General features: G+C 40.2%; 1 protein-coding gene across 2 annotated transcripts; it reads right to left on the bottom strand.

Annotated features, from left to right (window-relative positions):
• Positions 1-999: 999 nt before the first annotated feature.
• On the bottom strand, positions 1,000-9,664 carry gemin8 (gem (nuclear organelle) associated protein 8). 2 transcript variants are annotated; one of them, XM_017710002.2, is made up of 4 exons: positions 9,585-9,664; positions 8,314-8,566; positions 6,483-6,620; positions 1,000-3,828 (listed from the first exon to the last, which is right to left on the bottom strand). In XM_017710002.2, the coding sequence occupies exons 2-4, from the start codon at positions 8,549-8,551 to the stop codon at positions 3,572-3,574; spliced, it is 633 nt and encodes a 210-aa protein (XP_017565491.1). In that variant the 5' UTR covers positions 8,552-8,566; positions 9,585-9,664; the 3' UTR covers positions 1,000-3,571. The 2 variants fall into 2 exon arrangements, with proteins under 2 accessions (XP_017565491.1, XP_017565492.1); XM_017710003.2 differs by having other exon boundaries at positions 9,478-9,593.
• Between the last annotated feature and the right edge of the window lie 2,403 nt (positions 9,665-12,067).

Below are 12,067 nucleotides of genomic sequence, written 5' to 3'. Positions count from 1 at the left end.
ACACGGGGAGAACATGCAAACTCCACACAGAGAGGACCTTGGTCACCCGGCTAGGGAATCGAACCCAGGCCCTCCTCGCTGTGAGGCGACAGCGCTACCCACCACGCCACTGTGCCGCCCACCCGAAAACATCTTAGAGTTAAAATCGTCTTATTAGAATTTTCAGTGCAAAGCTCGATCTATTGTTTAATAATCATCTCTGTGCTAGGATGCTCTGGGAAACTCCAGACTGCAGACAGTTGGAATTAACAGTTTTAACAGTATTGAGTCTGAAGAAAGCAGGGAAAAACTCATTGAAAACAGTTTCTTTAGATCACTTATATCATCAGTCATTAAGGCTGGATTAGGATCCATAACCTCCAAAACTCTGCAATAAAAATTTCTGTATAATTTAACTGTTTCAGATTCAGATTCAGATTCCTTTATTGATTCCAAGGGGAAATTGCAGTTGTTACAGTTGCAGCCATTTATGTAAAAATATACACTTTACTAATAATTTAAGACAATATAGAGAAATTTACAGTATGTACACAAGGGTAGTATTTACACAAGAGTATGTACACAAGTACTTTTGAATATAGTAAGGTGGCAGTGATTGTGATAATAATATGAAGCATCAGGTATAAAGCAGTTACAATTATTTAAATTATTTAGTTAGTGTCCTTCTGAGTTATTGCACACACAGTTGTTATTATTGCACATATGAACAGTTTCGTATTGAGTTTTGTGAATAACACACAGAGGGAGGAGTTATAGAGTTTGATGTTTTTGGGGTTTTTATAATGTGATGTAGACGGTAAAATATTGACTGAAAAATGTTTTCATTGGGGACTTTTTTCTTACAGCATGTTTCTTTCTACCAAATTGCATGGTTAGACTTTTGCATTTGCTTACACATCCACAGTGGTAGCCATAGTAACAATGCACACATGTATATGCTGACCCACTGAAAAACTTAGCAAACCTAACAATGATAACTAGCAAATGAATCAATCACACCACATTTTCACTTTTTATTAACTACAGCATGAACAGAATATATTAGAGTAGGTGGACCTGGTCATCAGCCTTTTAATAAACTATTGGCTGCAGCAGTATTTTATATTTAGAGACAGACTAGAAGTTCAAATCTTTAATGAAGCAGTCAGTGTAAACTGCAACATACAAAGGAAAACAGATGTTATCTAAATGTTGGTTAGAAACTTCTCTGTTTAAATTGTAATATGTGACTTATTTACCACTGACTTTCTTGTTGCACATTCTGACATCATGAAATGACAAAAAAATGACAAAAAACCATGAAACTGAATCACACACCTAGAAATTAAATCGGAATCAGAGTAGAAACCACCTACAAATGTGGCTTGAATCCGACTGAAATATCAGAGTGCACAAAATCTGTCCTGCTCAAATTGGATATGCTGAAAAATTGGATTTGAGCTCTGTTTGAACAAGGCCTTGGAAGTATTATACACTTCCTATCACCACTACTGTGAACAATTGGGTAGTTTCTCTAGAATCATGCACCACAAATCAAATCACTGAATGATTATGTTTGCGTCTTAATGATTAATTATGCAAAAGGTTTGAGAAATCAGTGGAATTCCCCTTTTAAAATAAAAGGTCCTCAAATTGTTTTCGGCTAGAATTTCTGTTTAATTGGTGTAGAACTTTTCTATTATAACTCAATGTATTTATATCTCTTGTACAATAACAATGTCTGAAAGAACCAAATGTTTAAAGTAAACTTCAAACAAATGTTTAGAGGAACTTCACAGATTAAAATGTGGTTCAGGTGGTTTGGTGTGAAATGCTCCATTCTAAATAAATGTACTGAGTCAGAATTGTTCACAGTAGTGGTGAAAGGAAGCAGATGCCCAACATTTAATGACCCTAAAAGCTACATTATTATGTGAAATGGCTGAGAATACAATACCTGATTTACAATGATTGTAATACATTTCAGGCTGAAAATGTATATCTTTTAAACACCATTCATGATGGAGGAGTACATGCACAGCGCCATAAGGCAATATAGTCCCCCAGAAGAGGACACACATATGGTTACCGGTGGCTTTGGAGAGTAAATAAAATTGCTATATTTGCATTGTAGACATTGTGACCCCTGGTCACCGTCGTATAAACCAGTCAATCAGTACGTTTCTCTACAATTAACCATTTCACATCAAACCAGTCTGAATGACTTTGTTTATATGCTAAATGACTGAGCAGAACTTCTAAAAGATCATCTTTAAAGGCACTTTAAGGAACCTAAAGTGTTTCTCTATGCTCCAGGAACACTTGTAAGATATAAGAGCATAAAACTCCATCTATTTTGAAAAGTACAATAAATACATGTACAAATCATGTTTTAATTTCAACCTAATGCATTTTAATTGAAAACTCTCTCCATACAAACACACACAAAAAGTGTTCATGTAAAAACTGCCAAAAAAAAAAAAAAGCATTCCAAACTCTTCACAGCAGAGGAAATGCGGAGGACAGAGGATGCAGACGAACTGCACTGGGATGAAAATGTGGGGGAGGCACTGACCTAGTTAGTGAGAATGGGTGCCGTGAAAAAGAGTTGTGCTGCGATCTGCAGCATCTGCATCATTCATGGACTTAGAGGAGAAAAAAAATTCAGAGTCATGAACAGCAAAGTGTGAAATGGAAAAGGTAGCAGGACAGACACGTTCAGTGAAAAGGAGGAGAATTGGCTAACTAGCTTCTTGATGCAGCCCTTGAACGACATCTTGGCTATAAACGCATGGTTTGGGAGTTTACTGCTGCAGGACATGTGATTTTATGTGGGAGCACAACAGCAACAGTAAAGAATACTATTAAAAGGAACACTTCAGCATTTTTCAATGCAATTTCTATCTTCTGCAACTGTAGTACAGGGCTGATTACTCAAGGCAATAGTTTTGATGTCCCCCTGTACTTAGAAAAGAACAGAAAACCTGTTCACTCCAAAGAACAGGTTAATAATTATGGACTATCAACGGTCAGATAAACATTGGCTTCTACAAAACTGTGTTTTAAGCCAACATACAGGAAATGTATTGTCTGTGATAATCATTCAAATGCAACATATGCGGCACAAAGAATATACGTTTGTATTCCTTTAACATGTTGCTATGTAAAAATGAAGCTGTACGTTCTCAAGCTGACAACTGTTTGAAAACAAATATAACTGGAAGGCCACCAACTAGGAGACAGAGTCAAGTATCTACAATGAACCACTGGATTAAAATGTCCATACATTTTGTCCAGCTACTACTTAGCAATAGCACTGAGCAGTAGTTAAAAGAACACTCCAGCAGGCTTTAACCTAATGTGTTGCATTGGTTAATTAACATGGACAATAATTCCAAATACTTTTGCTGTGCTGAAGCAGCTGCCCATTGACTTCTATTATAAGCATTTTCTGTCTTCTGCTTACAGGAAAACATCCATCTAAATGAAATGTACACTACAGATATGGCAAATAATGATTAGGCTGAAAATTGCTGGAGTATTCCTTTAACTCCTGAAGGAAGAGGTTAAGTGACTGTAGCTTGAGTCCCTGCTAAAGGTTTAATGGTATAACCGGCCAGTACTTGGGCTGCTTGCGGTCACAGTTGCGGTCAAAGTTGAGCTGCATGGCCGCCTCCATGCCCTGGATCTTGGCAGCATCCTTGCCGTACAGCTTCTTCATCTCAGCGCTCCTCCTTTCACCCGGCCGCTCAGCAGGGGGCTGGGCGCTGCGCCAGGAAACCCTGTGTAGGTCCTGGTCAGCCAACACATAAGCTTCCTGCCGCTCTGCCTCCATCTGCTGTTGCTTCTCTGTAGAGGAAAAAAATAACATGCACAGATATGAACACAGGTACAATAAAGCCCAAAATCTAAAGTTTTTCTGAAACATCCCATTCGTTTTCTGTAATGTGCTCTTACTCTAAAATATAATGGGAAATGCCTTTAGCCTCTTTGCTGACAACTGCCCATTACGTTGACCTGTTTTCAGTTCTTTACAAACACACCTGATTCAGTTCATCAAGCCGTTACGGAGCCTCTGAATGGGAGAGCTAGGCAGATCTAGGCAGAGATTACTATGAAAACATTTGAGCTACACCTCAACCTTCAAATTCAAATACGTATCATCACCAGTAACACACAGCACTGGCTTCTTACCTTCCCTGCAAAGTAAAGAACAGAAACCTGTTCACTTGACACACATTAAGGCAGCTGCCCTTTGGGTTCTATTATTAGTATTTTCTGAAGCAACAGGTTTCATGTTACTTTCTAATTACGTGGAAATTATTATCCATAGAAACTGGCAGCACACCACAGATGTAGCAGATTACAATTAGGGTGAAAAATGCTGAAATACTCCTTTAAAAACCAGGGCAAATAAATAAACATATCACTACATATTCAAGTTCAAATTCTGTTAGAACAACTTAATTCGAAGGTCATATGAAACTATTAACCAGTTTGTAACCATGCAGTGATCATCCTTGTGCCTCATTTTCAACAGAAAGATAGGATGTGCTAAGGTATTTGTGGCATCACATTGGGCTAAAACTGAGAGGCTGTCAGCGTCTTTGTCACTTTAACTTTTAAAGCTACGTCAATGTATGTTATTCATTTCTTATTTTTAATGGCTTTTACCTGTGCTTTTTAAAGTGTAAAAAATTATTACAACTTCTTCCAGATCTTCTTGTTGCTATTAATCAAATTTAATACTCTTGTAGGCTAAACTATTTACAATGTCAAAGTGTTCTGTTAATGCCACCCTTCTGACGGATTATGAATATTGTGCACTCCTGTCCTGCTAGACTGGACCCAAATTTTACTACATGTGCTCCCACCAGATATGACTGATGTGACAACAGAGCGCCCAAAATATTCAGAGAATTAACAGACAAGCCAGTTATGACTGAGGCTCGGAAGATGCGAAGGTCCAAGTAGGTAATGAATGTCCTGTGTTCTGAGAATCCAGCAGCAGCGCTATGGTGTGTGTGACGTGAGAACAAGAGTTTTTATCATCTACACTTATAACAGCAGAGCACTAGTTTGACAGAATTAAATCTCTACCTGTAGGCCACAAGCCAAGCTAACTAAGCTCCAGGAGCTGGTTATCATTAGCCTAGCTATGAGGCTAGAGATTCAAACCGCACCACAGAACAGGTTTAATTTCTGCCTTTAAATTTATTGAGATGGTGAAAATCACGCACTGCTTTCATTCATTTTTGAATGTGTGTAAGAGAATTAAACGTATTTCATTGTTTTTCTGTTGCAGCAAGACATAAACATACAACCAATCTGAGAATAGGTACATGCATCATCACAGAACAGTTATATGGCTCTGAGCACGGTTAGCTAACCATACCATGAAAAAATGCACAGAGCACAATCTGTAAGCGTTGATTGGTGAACCGTGTCCGTGTGGAAATGCCCATGAAACGGTTATTCTGAGCTCAGAAATGTTTATTCCTACTGTGAAATAGGGGCCCAACTGACTTCTAGGTTAGAGGTAACAGCCCCCCCAAATGCTGATGTACTGCACAAAACACTACTTCCATTTCACAACAATTTTTTTGTTGTAAAAGTCTTAAAAGTTAGCTCTCTTTGCTTTCAAACTTAATCGCACTGTAGAAAAAGCAGAAAGATAGTTAGTCATCTCTTGTGGAAAAAAAATATTTAGCTGAGTAAAGTGCTTTCATTTATTTACAGTTAGCTTAAACTATCAATTATTCAATTTGAGGTGGCTGATAATAGAGCTCCCTACGCTAAGTAAGTAGAACTGAGCAGAATATGGAATAGGGAATGTGGTCTAGCAGTCCCTGATTAGGGCTGTGTGGCTGCTTCTTCAGGCTTTCCTGTTTCTGATATTCTTTGCTCTGAGATTTAGCCTCACAAAAAAACAACACAGCCTAATCAACAAGTCATCTTGGCAGCACAATGCCAGTATAGCACTTAACAAGCATGTGAGAATGGTTAAAAAGCTCAGAAATAGAAAATAATGGATCGAAAAATATAGAAAACAAACACACTACTGGTTGTGTTCCTCTGACATCCAGGCCAGTCTGAACTGAGTCAACAGCTCTATGTGACAGTGAGGACACTCATGAGGATAATGAGCATCCCTCATTGTGCCTCTTATCTAATAGGTTTCAGCATAAAGGACTCATCTGTGAAAAACAAATTGGGCACGACTTTGTGCTAGATTTGATGCGCGTTGGAATAATGACTTTAAGCTGGCCTATATGAGCCACCATCGTCATGCTAGGGAGGACAAATGAAAAATGAAAAAGTCAGGATGCTTAATTTGATCAGGTCTTTTGGCTGCTGTGCGTCCTGAGTTCCAGCATCGTTTTTGGAATAACAAAAAAAAAAGAGGAAAATGGGCCAAATGACTCCTCAAAAATAAGAAAAAAAAACCAAGCAAATAAGTATTTTCCACAAATCTGCAATTTGCTGCCATTTCATGCACTCACTCAGCTCTTCCCTGTGCCGCTCCGTCTGAGCGAAGAACTGCCGTAGTTCAGCTGAGATGTCCATGTTGCTGACGTTGCATTCGATCTCGCTTTCCTCTGAACTCTCTGACTCTTCCTCATTCTCTGGGTCATCTTGCTCTAGGGCAGCAACAATTAGTCTACAGGGTCGAACAGTCGTCATCTACACAAACTTCAAGCTTCTCTGAAGTCAAAAGTGCTCTACAATGCTGTATGACAGTGGCTGCAAAATCTTATCAAAATATGTTTCAATCATATTTTTATAAAATTTAAGAGAGCTAATATTTTAAAGAAAACACAAATTATTGAACCCAAACCTTAATTTGATTTGACAAGGTAACACTTCTTTATAAAATAGTGAGGCTTCAGTAAGTTGATAATAAGTGATACTTTTTAAATCCCACAAACGGGGAAATTCCCATCCGTGAAGTGAAACACCACATACACACTAATGAATACACACACACTAGGGGGCAGTGAGCACACTTGCCTGGAGCAGTGGGCAGCCCTATCCATGGCGCCTGGGGAGCAATTGGGGGTTAGGTGTCTTGCTCAAGGACACCTCAGGTCATGGACTGTCGGCACTGGGGATTGAACCGGCACAGGGCCAGTTCCCTAACCTCCAGCCCACGACTGCCCAACTTAATATTAATATTGCATTTCAATACTTTTATAGTATTAATTGAATTACTTCAATACTAGTGAGTACCAAGTATTTTGTGTCTTTCAGTGGTAATTTTTAATACCAGTATTCAAGTATTCAGTCTTAACACGTGAGCCAATATGCATGCTTGTTTCAAAATCTAGATGGGTGATTCACTAAATTACATTACGTAAGCTTGTTACTACAATCAGTCATTCTTGATTGCAATCCATTGCAGTCTAGGAGCATCATCATAAGCATGTTAATATTCATCTTTTTGTCCATGCATCGTTGCATTTGAAAGTGCATCAAGACGAGCAGATGAGCAGCTGGAGGAGTCAATGCTGGTATAAACATACAATACATCAGCTCTTTATTCTGATAGAACAGGTAAAGCAGCTCACGAGAGCTGGTTTAAGGGGAGCCTGGCCACTTCCTATTTCTTACTTTATATCAAAAAAATGTGACTGCAAAAACAGCAGAGGGTGTCTATGAGCAAGTCCCCAGTGAATAGAGGTGAATGGAGCTACAACAAAAAATGACACGATGAAATTAATGAAACAAACAGCTAAAAACAAAACATGAAACTTGTTTCTAACCATTTGTGCGGGACCTTATGCTATACCCCGTATGCTTCCTTCTGCTTTTCCACATTATAAATGTTTTGGGCTGCAGAGCACCAGCATAACTGCTACGGAGTGCTGTTTGGTTGACAATCTGATCAGCTCACTGTGAAACGGTTTACACGGCTGATGTCATAAATGTACAAGAGGCACTGTTAGAAAATTGCTGTGGCTGTTGGAATGACAGTAAATCCTGTTCTGATCTGTCCTTTACTGCCCTCTTGAGTATTAAGTGTTTTAAGCGCCACAGTAACATAAGAACATCCCCTTAGGTTGTACAGAAGGACTGTGCGTTTGCAGTGTGTTGGTGTTGTCATTCCTGTGTATGTGTGGTATGTTTCAGGCTTTAAAATGCATCAAACAGGGAATAGTTTCTAGTTCCATTTTTAAGAATTCCACAATATCAATAATTGCAATATTTTAGCTAAAAAAAATTGTGCTAACTACTTTTAAATAAGGCCTAGGCCTGACCAAAGCCCACAGGGTTCAAGCAGTAGCTTAGTGTCAATTCTGAACAGCTGAAACGTTTCACTACCAGCAGCCCTACCTTCCTCTTCCTCTCTGCCCCACCTCCGCCTTCGTCCTTGGGCTCTGTCATCTCTCTCCTCACCATGCCAGTCTGCATAGCGGGGCGTGACAGTGGGGAACACAGGGTACAGTGCAGGTCCATAAGCAGCCTGCAAGGCCTTGCTGTATGCCCGCCGGTGCCTGTGGTGCCAGCTCATCGCCTGCTGGTAATGTTGCCAGTAGCGAGCATAGACAGGGTGGGCATACCATGCATCCATTTCCCACTTGTTGACCTGTGGAGGAAGACACGTACACGAGAGGCTATTCAGACACTGGGACTACTTGAAAGACAAAACTCAAAACTTTCTGTGATGCTCAAACCTCCTTAATATACATGACGACCTCCTGCGTTAAAGCCTAGCAGCTAAAACATTTTCCTGGTTTGTTTCATGTAAACTTTTATTAATGTAATAACTTTAAACTGCATTAAACTGGACTGGATATTTGTCCACATTCTAACACCTATATCTGATGCACTCCTCTGTGCTCTTTAACCTGTCTGTTAGCAAAAACACTACGATACTACCAGAACAGTAAATAAGTAAGATAACCTCCACAGCGAAGTGCATTAGTTTTATAGATAGGGGGTAGGGAGCAAGGGAAGCATTAGGAACACAGCCCCGCCAGTTCACTTCAGCTGCGGCAGTTAGACTGAAGTGGGCTTCCTATTCGCCACCTCCTTCTGCGAAGTGGGACAGATGCCATAACGAAACTGCCTGAACATTTAAGGTGGAACTGTGAATGGATTTCTCATTTAGCTGGAAAGGTGAAGACTGTCCAACAAAAATGCCCCTAAACACCTAAAGCTGGTTACTGGAGAGGCTTGAGTTTGGGGCTCAAGCAGGTAAGCTAGCTACCCTAGCTAGTGAAGTCCGCGTTATCTCGGCGGGTTGGCTCCGTTGTGAACTGCCCCTTGTTCTGCACCTGCGGTTCTCAGTCTTGGTCCTGGAGCACCGCCACTCTGGTCCTCCAGGACTGAGACACTGAGACCCCCACATCAGCTGAACGAGGAGACAGAGAGAGGCGCAGCTTTCACTCAGGACTGTCCCGTCAGAGCAGCGAGCTGAACCAAACCTCTCCCTCTCTCTCTCTCTCTCTCTCTCTCTCTCTCTCTCTCTCTCTCTCTCTCTCTCTCACTCCTCACCACAGCGCAGCCTCAGCTCTACCAGACCCAACTCAGCCAAGATTAATAACCCAGCTTTAAACAGCGAAATAAGACCGAAACACGAGAAATACAAACGGCTCTCCAACCTCTCAGCACCGCCTGTTTCCAGTGCGATGGGATTATGGGAAAATACCCGTCAAATTAAAAGACATTTGACGCCGTATTTATTCATGTTATTAATAATAATAAACTAATCTTTATTTAGGAGGAGCTGTTTCTGGATGGCCTTCCGCCCAATGACAGCTGGGATAGGCTCCAGCAACCCCCCCCCCTCCTCCGGCTTAGAAAGTGTGTGCGTGTGTGTGTGTGCGTGTGTGTGTGTGTGTGTGTGTGTTTCTGGAGAAATACATGTTTTAGCAGTTGGTTTCACTGTGGCCCGTTTTTGTAGCATTTTAATGAGTGGTGTATAACGCCACCTAGCAGCGATATTAAAGTATGACTTAACGTATCATGGGGGTCTAAGCCTTTTCCTGGGGGTCTGGGAGCATACTCACTTAGTACACTTTTTAATTGAAGCAAAATATAGTTCATGACATCATATGCAAACAAAAAATATACATATACCAGTTAAAACGTACAAGAATAAATTTACTTTCATTGATATCAAATATCATTTCAGTTGAATGTGGTACAGTTACGGTCCCCGGCTTAATGTACTGAGATGTACCCTTGAGGGTACCACCCCAGCGATAAGAGGGGTACTGCCCCAGTAGTGCTGCACAGCCTGGCCTTGCTAATCAATTCATCATTTTCAGGAAATCTGTGAGTTTTCCAAAGCCATTCACTGGTCTTCCCTACTTTAAAGGTGAACTCCACCGACTTTTAAAACAAAAAAATTTAAATAAAAAAAATTAATAAAATTGAAATAATGAAATGAATGAGACATTAACAAAATAATTCAGGGTGCTTTTGTGTTTTTGCTCTGTTTTAGAGAAACTTACAGATTCAGAATTGTTCACAGTGGTAGTGATGGGAACCAGACATTCACCTCTAAAAAGTCCCTCACAAAAAGCCATTACATGATGTGGTAATGTGCTGCGTAATGTCTGAAACTTTGTTTTATGGTGGTTTCGCAGTTACGTTCTGGTTTCTCTACAATGAACCACTTCACATCAAAACACTCTGAAAGACTTTATTTACACATCAATGACTGAATTATTCTGAAATTTCAGAAAATGGTGTAATTCCCCTTTAACACACCTGACCCAGCACATGCAAAGCTTGTTAATTAGTTATTAGTTGAATCAGATGTGTCCCTGCTGTAAATAATGTCCTGTTAGCCTAGAAAAGCTGTCCTCCTTTAAAGAGACTGGCCTCAGTATGTTCTTTAGCCTTTTCATTGGCTACTATTTTTGAGCGCTCTTGGACATAATTCACATTTTTCCCATTATTAGAAATATCAACTCCATTAACGGTAGCTTTGAAATATAGACGCATACACGTTTAATCACTGAAAGAGACAAACAATTTTAATTTAAGGAATGCAATTTGTATTTGGCAACCTAGTCTGCCTGGCAGCATGACAGCAGATCACATTTGTAGCATCCTCAGAAGTAAATCCATTAATGACTGCTGCAGATTATCCCTTTTAACCAACCTTGAAGGCGAGATGCATTTACGTCAGCCTTTGAGGCAGCTTAACAGGACCTGGTATAGTTCCAGCTTATTTAAAATGCAAATTTAAAATGGTAAGCAGAGTAATTATCTACTTAACCAAAAACAAACAAACAAAACAAGTAGCAATGATGCAATGTACTAAAATCCAAACATAGATACAAGTACACGTAATATGTACATGTGTGGTCCCGAGCAATAGGCCTAAAGCCTAAAGACACTAGACACACAGTTAACGTGTTTTAGCGAACGTTTGTATCATTATACAGGGACACATTTCACAGAAGATATTTACTAAAGGAGTCACAGTACAAAAAGCAGGATGCAAAGAAAAGAGCACGTTATGTGCATGTCGTACAAGCTTCAGCTTAGTGTTTAAGGTAAAGCTGTCTAACGTTAACCCCACTGTGAAAAGTGAATGTTCGCTGCTCTTAGCTTGGCGCTATCAAAACATATAAAAGCCAAGTAGTGTTGTCGCTATGGTTACAGTTACCTCAGCAATATTGTTCATTATGCAACAGTTAGTTCCAGCCACGTAAGCCGATTGGCTGAGAGGCGTTCTAACCCAGAGCCCCAGACCGCGGTGGAGGTGTCATCATTTTGTAGAGGTGTTCGGGAGAAAAATGCACACAGGACAAAACGGATCTTACTCTGAAGATTTTTATGTAACACAGGGCGACTTTTCGAAAAAACCCTGTTCATTGTGACCATAGAGAAATGGGGCTTGGACCCGGAGTTCCTAATATGGGCATAACGAGGACTACAGCAGGGTCTATAACGTCACGGGTTTTTCACAAACGTTGTGTCACTGTATCACTCCGCTGAGACTCCGCTGAGACTGTGACAGGAGACGCTCGAGCCATTTGAACTTTTTTACTACTTACTTTGCTACAAACAGAAACTGGAGACTTTTAAGATCACATCTGACCGACAGCCGATTTGGTCAGACTCTGAA

Source organism: Pygocentrus nattereri, chromosome 12 (genome assembly GCF_015220715.1).
Source record: "Pygocentrus nattereri isolate fPygNat1 chromosome 12, fPygNat1.pri, whole genome shotgun sequence".
Classification (NCBI taxonomy): Eukaryota; Metazoa; Chordata; class Actinopteri; order Characiformes; family Serrasalmidae; genus Pygocentrus; species Pygocentrus nattereri.
Note: the sequence above shows the minus strand (reverse complement) of the source record. Positions and strands in the feature narration are given on the sequence as shown.